Here is a 14283-nt window from a genome sequence, read left to right on the forward strand (position 1 = left end):
TGTACATTTCCTGAAGCAGTCTCTGGGCTGCATATTGTAGAGGAGCTCTAATAGAACATTATATTTGGACCGCAAATCGGCGCGCGCGCACACACACACACACACACACTTGCAGCTTCCTTCCTTTCCGCCATCATTCACATGCGTCACATTATCACTAGTGTGTGTGTTACAAAACTCATTTGTCATAGTTGTGCTTATACATTTACATACCTTTGGTTTTCTGTTTGATCACTGTGGGGGAAAAAATTGATTGAGCAAAATTTGACATAATGAGGTTCCCATACAACAGTGGTGATATGTAACATGTTCAATCACGTTTAGACTACTTATTTTTTTCCCCATTTAAGAATGAGTATGTGTTGCCTTCTTTACATATTTCTTCCCATACATCTTGAAGAAAGAAGTTTTTAGCTGAGTTGTTCATAGGAAAAAGAGCAACTAAACAACACCCTCGTTAATTAGCATTCCAACAAGTCCAGAGCAGTGCCAATTTAAAGTAACCATATTATTAACTTTACTCATGTACATGGAGCTCTTTCCTGGTCCATCACAGGGGATGATGGACATTGCCTAATGCAAGTATTGGGAGCAAAAAGACAATAAAACGACCACGCATGGAAAAATATGTGCCTCCAGGGTAAATAAACAAAGGCACCGAAGTAATCTATTTTCATTACTATGGTACTGCTTTCTGTGCCTTTTGGGCTTTGTATAGATGTCCAAAAAACTCATTGCTACTGTAATGGAAAATCAGTTGTCAGCATCACATTTTGTTGTTCAGTGGCCACTGTTTTTTTTTTTTTTTTAAGAATGTTGTCTTTCACTCTTACAGACCATCAGGCTGCTCTGTTAAGAATTGTGTCTTTGAAGCTTCAAATATAAGGAATCTCCAAAAGACAATTTGTGTTCCAGACTATTACTGATCTCACTTAAATCCTAAAAAACGCCACATTATCACATACTGTCAAGGTCAGGCAACGTTGAACATTTAATAAACACACAAGGAAGGAAGACAAGAGACTTTCAATTCTTTTTGCTCACGAGGAGAACGAACAGAGATGTGTTTGCGCTTACAGACCTCCTACCGCTCTGGGAACACATTTTGTCAACACATCGCTTTATTTATTGATTAGAATAGCTCTAGTTCCAAAATGTTGCCGCCCTAAAGGATTTCTGGGGCGCTCACATGACGGCAACGCAACTACCAAACAGTGGTGTTTGAGTGTGTATGCTATACTATCAGTTATCAGTTCATATTGTGACTACTATTTTCTTCTCCAAGAATGTAATGGCCATACACAGACTGTTCAGCCCTGTGGTGAGGTCACTGTGTCTCATTTTTTCTTGCGCTCGCTGCTTCCACAGACAACTTTCTCTTGCATGATTCAAACAAAATTATACAGCTGAATAAATGCTTTGCATTTACAAGAGTAAATATGGGATTACCTATGCAGTACATTTATTCGAACACATACATTGTTTTAAACTGTAAAAACTTTCTATGTGGCATTCAAACGCTGTGCGCATTTTGACATTGGTGTTTTTATTTTGATTGTTGGGAGTCATCCATCCTGTACATTCATCAGATCATCTTGTATACGATAAGGAGAGGAAGGCTTGAGACTGGTGTTGGATGGAGGCTTGGTGGGCGAGCTGCTGTTTGTTGTGTGAAACATTAGGAAGGTCAGAGCTGCAAGCGCAGGGCCTTGAAACAGATGGAGGTACGAGTGGAGTGCGAGGGGGCGGACGGGCAACCTTCCCTCCCTCGCATTTGTCTCTTCTGCCGTTGTCTTCACTCCTCTCAGTCTCTATTCTGATATATCCTTCAAGAATGTGTAAATGTTCTCCTTTCATTTCCACAAATACAATACTAAAATCGGAGAAAAAGCCAAGCGTTTGAACTGCCTTCAGCCGTCATGCCCGACCTTTGGCAAATATGAAATGATACTTATTTCAAAAGGCTAATCTCTAGATTGACATCAAATAATCACACACGTGTTTTTTTCATGAAAATTAAGATATTCGGAACATTTAAAAATCTAAAAAAAAAAAAAATCCACATTTTTATTTTTTTAGTTCTGAATCTACAGTGTGTACACTTATATTGCCACTGGAAGTCCAAATATGACCTATAGCAGCACTTCTCAAATGGGACTTTGTTTTTTTTTTTTTTTTTTTTTTTTTACATAACAGGAACTGGTAGTTTCTTTTCAAATTGAGAGTAAATTCATTGGAACATGGATCAATTTATTGCTAAGTTGTGTTGTAGAGGCTCCTTTGCAACTTGTTATATTTTGTTAAAAAGTATATAGATGCACATTGTCATTGGTCATGCACTTTTTTTTCAGCAGACGACCCAGAAATTTAAAAAAAAAAAAATATATATATATATATATATATATATATATATATATATTTATGTTCATCCATCCGTCTTCTGGTTTTGCTGAGGAAAAAAAAACAAAAAACATTGACATACCATTACCAATAAATTTTGCGAAATTGATTACATCTAGCACAGATGGTATAGCTCTCTGTTTTATTTATTTATTTATTTCAACCCAAAAATGCTGGCGTCTTTTTTGTTTTCCTTTGGTAGCGAAGCCTACATGCTGGACATGTCTGTAAATCTCAAGAGGTCCTCCCCCACGCCGAAACCTTGAGAGCCTCGCTCTATGGCCCCTCCACCTACCAAACAGTTGTTTACTTGCGTCCACACATGTTGCATGTGGGTGTCGTATTAGCTTCCTTTTTGCTGGCATGTGTTTCGTCCAATCGTTTCCTTTGATTGGCTGCCTTGAGCAGAATAAAATGAAAATACAAAACACTTTACTTCCGTCGACTTCAAGTGTCAATGACCTTGATATTCAAAACACACCGACTGTAATTTGATTGAACTTCATGTGACACATGAAGTTGGCCAGCATGTGGCGGTTGCCATGGTGACCACTGCTATTGCACCTGCTCTAAATGATTCAAGGCGCTTTTAAATCAAATGACACCGCTCGCAAGCTACAATCCTCTTCCAGCCAATAATTGTGAACTCCAAGCGTGGACATATGTGTACATGATTACACTCTGAGTCACTACGGCAGCAAGGTACGGACAGTTTTAGTCTTAAGAATAAGCATCTGCTGTGTGGATGAGCACAAGGAGGAAAGTCAGAGGGTGCATTCACACTCTTTCTTATGGGATTCCTATGAAAACCGCTTTAGTCTTGTACGATAAACCTCATGGCCTGCCTAGAGCAGTCCTTCTCAAATAGTGGGGTGGGGGTGCAAGGCGACGGGGGGGAGGCTTTCTTTCGGCCATGTGAGTTGTAATTGCAATAAAATAAGGATTAACGTCCTTTTTTTTTACTTTGATGCACTTGGTCATTTTTTTCAGTTTCAGACTAACCTGTTTAAATGCTGTAAAAAAAGTAGTTGACTTTTTTGTTAATGTTAACCCTTTACTGAGCAGAGCGGACACTTTCATACAATAGTCTAAACAGGCAAAAACGGCCTTTATTAGGCACACTGTTTTATGTTTTCAAGTCCTAAACCGGCAAGAAATTTTGTGATTTTAGAGAAATTTAGGGGTACGTTAGAATTTAAGCAATGGCTACGAACGCTTTCGGACGTTTTGTCTGTGGGGGGGGGGGCTTTGCAAAATATAACTGAGAAGCACTGGCGTCGAACTTCACAGGCATTCATACACTGCTTTATATTTTGTTTTATTTTTTTATGTATTTGTTTTTCTTTTATTTTCTTATCTTTATATGTTTTTATTATTAATTTTCTCCATGCATGTCCTTTAAACCAATAACTTCAGATTGAGCATTTGTCTAAAAAAAAAAAAAATCTAATAAATCAAGTTCAAACCACTTTTCACAGGAAAATATGCGGAGGCAACCATAGTGAAGAATTCTGTTGCCTGAGGGAGAGCTCCGTGTAATCGCTCTCTTTCATCGATTGGACTTGGAGTCGTTCATCCATTTCACCTTCCCTCCCTGAATAATGAGGATCGGAGTCCTTCGCGATAAGATCAATAGTTATACTAGTCTACAAAACAATTGATTTCTCTGTCAAGAGTCAATACTTTAACTGTAAAATGTAAATTCTATCAAAGTCTTAGTTATTTTTTTTGTTTTATTCATTTTTGGACAATGTATGGATTAGAGGGGCAACGTTTTAACGATTAATCGACAACTAATCGAATATCAGTTAAATCAAAACTTATGTTTTTCAATCAGTGAATTGGATGGTTGAATATTGGGCAGTGTTTGTAACTTTTTTTTATTGTATTTACTAAAAACAGAAAACAGTACTTTTGATGACCACATATTAAACATTCTTTTTTCAAAGAGTAATTTAGAATAATTAACACAGAAAATTGATAAATATTAGTATGAAGATTTATCCTACGTGATTTAAGATGTGTATATTCAGAAATACACACTTTGAACCACAAATATATTGAAACCTTTCCAGGTGGCTAATTCTCCCCTTTTATTGCACACAACTTGGTACCACTTGGTTTTGGTCCGCCATTTTTTCTCCAGAATACGCCAGATCTGTGGTGACAAAAAAAAGGTAATAGTTATCATGTATTTATTAAATACTTTGTGATAATGAAATACAAAAAATAAGACGTGTCAAAATTGATACGTGATATATCGGTATATACATATTGCATCACTTTGTATTGCAATATAACAATACCATTGCCCGTCTCTAGTCATTGGTATCCTGGGCCAAAAAAATGATATCGGAACATCGTGACTAAAAATGATCAAATACTGTCATAGCAATTATAAGATGCATATAATGGAAAATATACCATATACTGTGTGTGTGTGTGTGTGTGTGCGTGTGTATGTATGTGTATATATATATATATATATATATATATATATATATATATATATATATATATAGAAAGTGCTTATTTGCGCCTAGTGCGATATAATGAGCCATAGGCATAAAAAGAGCAATTGCGAAGAGCGGTAACAGTTGGCATGTTCCCACCGGGAATCCTGCTGCGCCACTAGCGTCACCGAATGTCGTCATCGTTCGCACTTTTTTTTTTCCTTTTTGGCCTCGCTTGCCCACACATTTGAAATATTGGTGCCGTCAACTCATTCATACGTGTGAGGATTCCTTCTCCTCCGCGGGTCATCTGGACCTCCTGCAGCCCTTTGGAGCATCAAACGGGGAGTGCAAAATGTTGCGGCTTTTCACACAAACACATGCAAACAATGACTCATAAGAGAAGCGGTCGTCGTTAGCATATCGTGCACCACTTCGGCGCTAACGAAGATATTTATCTTCGCCTGAATTCTGGAGGGGAGAGAAAAGGAGCAGAATAAAAGAAGAGAGTGTGGTGCGTTCAGCTGGAAGATGCGCGTTTGCGGCTGCCGGAGGCGGTCCTGAAAACCGCTGGAAAACAGCTGGACTCGATTTCCCCGGAGGGTTCAATGCAGATTGTTTGCTAATGGGCTTTATCAAGTCAGCAGGAAGCACACTTAGGTTAGCCTTTTCCCATTTCCTCACCTTATTCTTGATGTGGTTATCTGTTGACAGTCTCGTTTCTCCTCGGAGATTTGGCCCATTTGCGCTTTTTCCTGATTTTATAGCTTTTGGTCATTCAAAACAAAGTCGGTTACAAGTGACAACATGATCAGCTTATTGAGAGAAGGAATTTAAGGCATAGGCTACACCTAGCCAGGGGCTCCAATTTGCCCAATGCTCTATGCGTTTTATTTTTTTTCAATAAAACCGAAGGTCTCTAAACACACCGATATTTGGAGATTTGCCAAATTTTCCGGATTCGCGTTTGCGTGTAGCAATTACAAACCAGAGTTTTAGGTCATTAACTTTGCTCTATTTCCCGCCAAAGACGCCGGAGACGGTGAGGGACGGAAGTTCTTTCTGATTGGAGAGAATTTGGCAACACTACCGCCACCTAGTGGCGTGCCATGTTTGTAAATGAATATGGGTTACACTTCCTTAGTAGGGTTTCAAACTACGGTTAGGGTTTCAATTTAAGTACTTAAGTAGGGATGAAGTTTAAAGGTAGGCTTTCAAATTAGGGTTGCATAGTTCTTACTAGGGTTTTTAACTTGTGTTAAACTTCCTTATAAGGGTTTCAAACTGGTTAGGATTTCAAACTTGGGCTAAGGTTCTAAATTAGGTTTTCTAAGCAGGATTTGGCTTCAAAGTAGGGTTCTAGATTAGCGGTAATGTTACAAAGTAGGGTTTTACAGTAGGATTTTAATCTATGGTTTCTGAGTAGGGTTTTAAACGTAGGTTAGACTTCCTTAGGAGGGTTTGGGTTCAATGTAGGATTCTAAACTAGAGATAAGATTTCACAATAGGGTTTCAAACTTAGGTCTCATAACACGATTTGCATCCATGGTGCCTGAGTAAAGTTTTAGTTAGAGTTCCTTATTAGGGTTTCAAACAGGTTAGGCTTTCAAAAGTGAGGGTTTTGAGGGAGTCACGTTTTCAAAGTAGGCTTTTAATGTGTGGTTTAGGCTTTCATTTGTTATCAGTAAGCCTGTCTTTGTTAATCCATATGTTTTCATTCCATTTGATTTCACTCTTGTATTCATTGTGTTTTCAACACCGTTGCGTAATGTGCGCAAGCAATCTTCTGTAATTGCATCACCCTAATTTGTACTGCCACTTAAACTCACCGCAGCACTTGGGTGTAACGGTTGCCCTGTTGCACCATAGGTCATTATTTTCTTGTGATGGATGCAGCTGCTGTCTGCATGTAATCTTCCCAATGTTTTAAGTATTGCCACAAAGACGACTCGCGATGCGCATCTTCTTTGTTGCAGATGAGATCGTTGTGGAGGGGATGGTGGTGCACAGGGCCGAATGCAGACCCGTCGTCAGCGACAACTACATGAAGCTCAAGAAGTGAGTCAAGTTTCAAATGCGGTGCAGGGACACAACACAACATACAAATGTATGCCGCGGAAAAAAAAAAAATCACACTTTTCTGTCTAACAAGCGAGTTGCCGTTATCTGCCATGTGTGATATTGGCAGCGAAACATGCCACGGCACCGTAAAGCACCAATCTGACCGTCTGATGCTTGTGTGTGCATCCAGCGCAGTTAGACGTAGTCATTTAGTGGATGCTATCACTATAGCAACTGTATCGCTGGCAGATTGCGCCACGGCAGTGCAATCCGATGCAAACGCCACACGTTTTGATTTGTTCTTTCAGACCACTTCCGCGTCCTCATTAGTCAACATTTAAACTGAAAGTGCATATGGCGAGAGCACGCTTGCTGATAGGAGAGTGTATGTATGTGCGCATTTGTTTTTGCGTCGTGTGGGGACCAAATTCCAGGTTTTACTGTCTTTGCAGGGGACTCTTGCACCTGTGGGAACCGTATTGGTGGGCCCTACAAATTCAGACCTCGATTTGAAGGTCAAGATTTTTTATTACAGAGGGGATGTCAAACTCCTTTTGGCTTTTGGTCCGTACGGTGGATAATCTCTTCCCAAGTGAGCCGGACCAATAAAATCACGGTATACATTTAAATAGTTTCAAAACAACAACTTCAAATTTTATATTTCTTTTTTAACACGGTCCAAAATATTACAAGCGACACATCAGTATTAATCATTAAACATTAACTTACTATTTAATCATTTTTATACTTAGCAAAATCATCCTGTCAGTGGGATTAAACCTTTTTGCGGGCATGAAACGGCCTGTGGGCCTTAGGTTTGACACCCCTGTTTTAGAGTACAGGTTTCAATTAAAGAGCTAGGAAATGCATTATGTCAAAGGGATGTCCCCACTACAATAGAAAGAAAAATGCTTGCGTGTGTTCCCTTGTTTTTTGCAACATGATGGGGACCACATTTTGGGTTTAACTGTCTTCGTGGGCACCTCTTATGGTGACCATTTGGGTACACCCCAAAAATTCACACCTCTTTTTGAAGAATAAGACTTGCTTTGAGAGTATAGCTTTCAATTGGATTTATGATTAGGGGCTAGAAAATGCATGATGTCTATAAGCGGTCCTCACTACGACAGAAAACCCTTGTATATGTATATGTGTTTGAATTCTGCACTGATCATTTGGCTTGGATGCTGGTCAGATATTACAGATGGCCACATTTTAGTACACAGAGATCTGTTCAACAAATGTCCCCTCATTACAGAAAATGAAGAATAAGACAGAATTGTCACAGAGTTTTGCGCTTGGATCATCTTTGCGCGTCGTTACTCTGTCAATGTATCAGAAGCTGTCATACAGTGGCGCCTTGAGATAGAAGATGTTTTGCTATGACTTGCAAGAGCTGTATGGATGCAGGGGCACTCAACTTAAAATATTTTTTCAACATAAATATGTTATTAACATTATGACTATTTATTTGGCAAACAAAGTTTTTTTTTTTTTTTTTACAGATTAAGTCGCATCACTCAGCCATTGTGTTTTTTTTTTTATGTGGATGATGCTTTATGATGTGGAATAACTTGGGAGCCGCATGCGTTTTGTGCGTGTCAGAGTTCAAATGAAGGAGTCGTTGAAGCCTCAGCGTTTGTCGCAGCAGTTGGAGAAAGCCATCACCACAGTCTTCAAGCCTGTGGCCAACCACGACTTCAACGTTAGTGCCCCCCCACTCACACACACACACACACACTCTCGCGCTGACTCCCGCTGCCTCCACCAGGTGGAATACGAGAAGAAGAAGAAGTCTGAAGGGAAGATGGTGAGAGCGGAGCGACAGGTGGTGCTGGACATGCTCTTCGCCGCCTTTGAGAAGCATCAGTATTACAACATCAAAGACCTGGTGGACATCACCAAGCAACCGGTGGTGAGCAAAAAAATAAAAAAATACGGGAAAAGAGCAACAAACAAACAAATCCACCTGCCCACCAGCCACCTTGCTTTGTTCCATTTGCACCGATCGCCCACAGCATGACGTCTGTGCTTGTTCACACTATCTGCTGTGGCTACCATTTGGGCCAGTTCTTTTTCTCTCTCGCGCGCACACGCGGATTGCGAGGATAACGGTGGATTCGTTCCAGCGAGCAGAGAACAGCAATGTGTAGGTGCTGATGAGACCTCGAGGTCCTCGGCTCCCCCCTGATTGCATGCGATTGCGTAAGCATCGCTTGAGTGGGAGACAAACGGCGCGATGCACTCCACGCCACCGTTCTTCTCCCAAAGCACTTGGCTAGCACTCCAATTAACGGAACTGAAGTCACCCAAATGCCCATTCTCAAAAGTCTTGCTGTTCATCAACGGGTGGAGGACAGGCCTGGCATGGCTCGGCGCTAAGCGCCACAGCGGCATCTTGTGGCTAGTTGATGACAAAGCCGGTCGGCGCAACTTTTTTTTTTCCCCTTTAAATTCATGCAAGGCCCTCGTGTGGAGGATCGAAAGTGCCAGAATGAAATAAATGTACCGTTAAATGTTTTGTTGCATGTGGAATTAAATACATAGGTATTTAAATAAATGCGCGGAAAAGTGTTTAAATTATCAATTATTTTTTTTTAAAATATGTATTTAGAATTATTATTTCACGGTTCTGTGTCGCAGAGATAAAAATGTAAAGTACCGTACTTCTTCGGTCAATGCCGTGGTTTGAAAGTGCGGAAATTACTCCACTTCAAGTTGTATAAAATAGTTTTCTGCGGGCCCTGCTCAAACAGCTCTAAAATACCTCAAACTTAACTCTCATGAAAGCTACCTCTACTTTATTGAGAATTATCATGCATTATCTTTGCCGAATTAACAATACATTTAAATAATGACACAAATTTAGTAGAAAATGTACTTAATTTTGGCATTTTCGGTCCTCCATACATACCGTGCAGTATTTTTGTTCGGTAAGGAAATAAGGCTTTAAAAAAGCGACGTGCCATCATTATTGATTTGTCAAATACAGTTTGGAAGTCCAATTTCATAGTGGTCGCGAACTATTTAGGGGAAAAAAGAAAAAAATGGCGTCCCTTGTTTTGTGGTTCAAGAGGCCATTTCAACATCTTTTATGCTCCGTTCGGTCCTGTTTAAATCCCACTTGCTACATCACAACTAATCAGTGCTGATGTTTTGAAAATGTCTGCGACGTGTCTCGTAGACTTACCTGAAAGAAATCATGAGGGAGATTGGTACATACAACAGCAAAGGTGCTCACAAAAGCACGTGGGAGCTGAAGGCAGAGTACAGACACTACCAGTCGGCTGAGGAGGAAGAGGAAATGCACACGCCTAACGCCGGCTCCAAGTAACAGCCCCCCTATGCATAACACTTTTGCTGGTTGTCTTTATTACAGTTGCTCCATTGGGGGGTCCAGTAAAGTTTGTTTTCAATTTCACTGCACCGTGTCGTTCACTGCTGCCATGACAACCGCGGATCCCAGTTAGCTTCGAGGTGGAAACACGCTGCGTTGGATTTTAAAATTTAAAACCACTGTCCAACCACACCCACATTGGGGAGGACTTTCAAAAGCATTTGACCAATGTGTCTATTCTTTCCTTGTTTCTTATGAAACACTGAGCCCCATGGAATCACAGAGCACACAGTCGCGCTCATAAGTTTATACACCCCAGGTTCAAAAGTATGCAAAGCAGCTATCGCCAATTTAGTCCCATTGAGTTCGCCAAACTGTACATCCCATGAAAAAGAAAGGAAGCAAACAGATGTTACTCAGTTTATTTTCAACTTAATGGAATTTTGAATGCAACCATGAACACAGCGCATGAAGGAAAGCCGATGTCCTTGCTAAAACATCCAAAAAGTCCAAATCTGGGTGCCTTGAGCATATTCCTTCAGTTTTACTGACAAAAATAAAAGTCAAACACTGATTATGGCGGGAGGGCGGGAGGAGAAAAAAAGTTAAAAACTTTTGTCCAGTGGGCCATGATGTGAATGTAGCTCATGATGCACTCTGCTCTCGGGGGCGTTTTAAACGGAAGCGGCAGCCGGTTGACAATCCGATTAGTCACCGTGGTTACTGCAACAACAAAAATAATTGAGAAATCATATGCAGCATTTATCACGACTCCATGGTGAACGCTCGGCACAGTAACTTACACATTTCTCGCTGATGAGGCCATCTTTAAAGAAGCGCATGAAAGGCGTTTCGTTGTCCTCGCGGTAGTCCAAAATTCCCACCATGCCGTCCACGTTCATGGACTCGCCTGTGTAAAACTGAAAGCAACGTGTGTTTAAAATACCGCCAATCCGGAGTCAATGTTAGCATACATCTTATAAATTAGATGATTAGTTTTGATAATGTCTTTGGGATGATATATATATGAAGTTACCCGGAAATTTTTGAAACCCGGCAGCATCTTTTTGACTTCAGCATTGGCGTCGGCAACAAACTGCTCCACTCTGTCAGGATTGTCTTCTTGCAGTTTCGTCTTGATTCTATTCAAAAAAGAAAATGCTCAGATTGTAGTTTCAATATTGAAAACGTGGCGAGCGTGGCGACCGACTTACTTCTTGAGATACTCCTTGATGTAGGCGAGGTAGCTCTTCTTGTCGAAGGTCGTCTCCTGCAGCTTGTGGAAGAGGATGATGTTGACGCCGGACTCCACCGCCGCCTCCGTGGTCTCCCCCGGCTCCTCGGCAGAAGCGTTGGCGCCGAGTAGCGCGTCGTCGATGTCGCTCGTGGTGGTGACCAGCTAAAACACAAGCGATTTGGGGCTCTTAACTCGCTGGCCGCCATCGACGACTTTCGTCAAAGATCCATTTCGACTGGACGCCTGTCCGGCCGACCGTTTTCTAGAGTCGCTAACCCTCACAAGGGCCGGATTGGCTTGCTGGTGCCTATCCCAGCTAACTTCAGGCAGTAGGCGGCGCACAACCTGAACTGGTTGCCAGCCAATTGCAGAGTGCACGGAGACGAACAACCAATCACACCGAAGGACAGTTTAGTATGTCCAAAACACGTGCCGCGCATGTTTTTGGAGTGGGAGGAAGCCAGAATGCACAGAGAGAACCTACGCGGGCTCGGGGAGAACATGAAAACCCCACACAGGAAGGCCAGAGCCAGCAGGATTCAAACTCAGGTCCCTTAACTGTGAGGCGTGTGTCCTAACCACTGCCCCACCGAGTCGCCACTGGACATAGACTATACAAGTCAAAAATCCATTTGAACTCATTCAATGCTTTATTATTGAGGAATCTTAGACATTCAACTCCAGGGATTTCTTTTCTGTTTATAGAGGGTACATATTATGGAAATTTAACCTTTTAGGGAGTTAATTTCTCAACCTTAAGTGACTCTTTTCTTTCATTGATGCATTTCTAAGTGTTCCTTGCTTATTCTGCACTCTGTTTCTGCCACGCCCAGGCAGATACTTGTCACTTTTTGGTAACGTCACAGTAAGGACAAAGGTACCTGTACCGCCCGTGCAGGTGTAAATACAAGCCCAATTTATCCCAGGAGATTTTTTTTTTTACTTTTGTTTTCATCCCAGGGTTGAGGAAGAGAGATTTTGCAAAATGCAAGCCACACAAACGTCAAGGTAAACGTTTCACTTATTTCTTACAAAGATTTACAGTAGATGTCCAATGGCAATTATGATCACATGGCAGGGCAATCAACATTTGTAGTACATAATGCACCCAGGGATGGAACTCTCCTTATGAGTAATAGTTTCCTGAGTGAATCGATTTGATAGCACGGGTGTGCAACTCAAGGCCCTGGCGCCAGATAAGACCCACAACCTCAATTTATGGGCTCGCCAAATGCTAATTAGGACTGCAAGTTTCTGGCAAAAAAAAAAAAAAAATGCAAGATGTCGTCAACTTTTGGAATTCTTATGTGCAACAAGTTTTTTGTTTACCGATCCGCCCTTTTAAAAAATTTTTCAAAACTAGGCAAATCCTGATACTTAAAATTATTGGGCCTCTAGTCTTAATGGCCCTTAGGCTGAAACTGTATTTACAATAAGGTCAATGGTTAAAAAAATAAAACCGGCCAGGTAAGGATCAACTGCCCTGTATTTAGAAAATCTAACAAATTCCGCATGATTGATGTTTTAAATAATGCAGCATCACGACAACCGGGGTTAGTCATCCTCACTATGTGACGTATCACAGAAAGATGACTAATAATCGAGAGATGACGTGTCCTGAAATGATGGCAGCATTCCTTTCTTATACCGGTCACATGATTTGCTTACCTTGCCTTCCACTTCATAGAAGACCGGCGTCTCCTTGATTGGGTATACGTCTGAGAACATCTCATCGTCTACAGGAAAAGGACAAGAAATATTTCAGAATTTTTAACCCAGATAACCACCTTAAAATCCCTTTACTACTGATATTTTTCCCTACTATTTTCCAGAACAATGACAATTTACTAGTCATTTTTTCCCATTGCAGTTGATGAACTTTGTCTTAGTATAGATACTCGTGATTAAAACTTGAACAATGACGTTTTACTAGTGGTTTTTCCACTCCTCTTAATGAACTTTGGCTTAGTAGATGTACGAGTAACGAAAAAATGGACACTAGTAACACTAGTCTTGTGTTTAATCAACTAGTGGGCATCTGGGCCTGAAACGTATCAAGTAGTTTTCCTAACTAATGCTAGAAAGGCAGACAACCTAGTAATAATGCACTTAATTCAGAAAAAAAGGTGATTAGAGTATAACAAAGTTAAGTTCGATAGCGACCCAAGCGATTTGAAACAGACGTCCGCCATTAAAGTACAGAAACGAGACGTGGGTGTGATGCTAACGCTAACTTTAGACCGGTCATGCGGATGTATTCCCTAACTGTTAAAACTGCAAGCAAGCTACACGGTTCAAAGAGAGCCATGTCGGCTTTTTTTTTTTTTTTTGCGTAACGGCAAACCAGAATGGATGGGCGACACGATGTCGTCACACCGTTAGCATTAGCATGTCATACCGTTAGCGTTAGCATTAGGAACGCGGCGGCACGAGTTAGCAAGGAAGCGAGAGCCAGCTAAAAACTATTTTTAAACATTTTTTCCACAATTAGGAAATAACTTCCGCGACAACAGTCGGGAAAAGAGCACGCGAAAAGGCGAACAAAAGGGAAGTCCTTACTGGTGAGCATGCACTTGTAGATGATCATTTTTGCCGCTTTGGTGTTCAATCTTCCCGAGATAGAAACCCTGGCGCCCCAAACCAAACCCGAGAGGAAAAGGCCGAACGGGCCACGATGCGGACTATTTACATCCTGTTGACGTCATCGCGAGGGTTGGGCTATGCGAGAGTTCGCCACCCTCGCGTGGTGGTCAAGGCCGGTACTACACTTTTTTTTTCGCATACAACCAAAAGCA

General features: G+C 41.1%; 2 protein-coding genes across 6 annotated transcripts in view; one reads left to right on the forward strand and one right to left on the reverse strand.

Moving 5' to 3' along the window:
• LOC148423907 (general transcription factor IIF subunit 2-like) overlaps positions 1-10318 on the forward strand; it is a 29506-nt gene extending 19188 nt beyond the window's left edge. For all 5 annotated transcript variants that reach the window (XM_088414215.1, XM_088414214.1, XM_088414217.1 and 2 more), the window contains 4 exons: positions 6830-6911; positions 8520-8619; positions 8686-8829; positions 10099-10318. In XM_088414215.1, coding sequence (XP_088270341.1) covers positions 6830-6911; positions 8520-8619; positions 8686-8829; positions 10099-10248 — 476 coding nt within the window. In that variant the 3' untranslated portion in view covers positions 10249-10318. The remainder of the gene's footprint in view (positions 1-6829; positions 6912-8519; positions 8620-8685; positions 8830-10098) is intronic.
• Positions 10319-10658: 340 nt separating this feature from the next.
• Positions 10659-14190, reverse strand: tpt1 (tumor protein, translationally-controlled 1). The gene is made up of 6 exons (XM_088414220.1): positions 14048-14190; positions 13157-13224; positions 11466-11650; positions 11288-11393; positions 11055-11171; positions 10659-10974 (listed from the first exon to the last, which is right to left on the reverse strand). Exons 1-6 carry the CDS (start codon positions 14073-14075, stop codon positions 10972-10974), a joined length of 507 nt encoding a protein of 168 aa, XP_088270346.1. The 5' UTR covers positions 14076-14190; the 3' UTR covers positions 10659-10971.
• Positions 14191-14283: the final 93 nt, after the last annotated feature.

The sequence above is a fragment of the Hippichthys cyanospilos genome, chromosome 5 (assembly GCF_059441005.1).
Source record: "Hippichthys cyanospilos isolate Australia breed blue-spotted pipefish chromosome 5, RoL_Hcya_1.0, whole genome shotgun sequence".
NCBI lineage: Eukaryota > Metazoa > Chordata > Actinopteri > Syngnathiformes > Syngnathidae > Hippichthys > Hippichthys cyanospilos.

Bases quoted from the DNA above. Each gene is read 5' to 3' on its own strand.
- tpt1 (XM_088414220.1), bottom strand. From the start codon at position 14,075: ATGATCATCTACAAGTGCATGCTCACCA. The intron at 13,225-14,047 runs GTAAGGACTTCC...CTTTTCCTGTAG, and splicing joins CTACAAGTGCATGCTCACCA to ACGATGAGATGTTCTCAGAC. The intron at 11,651-13,156 runs GTAAGCAAATCA...CTTGTGTTTTAG, and splicing joins TCTATGAAGTGGAAGGCAAG to CTGGTCACCACCACGAGCGA.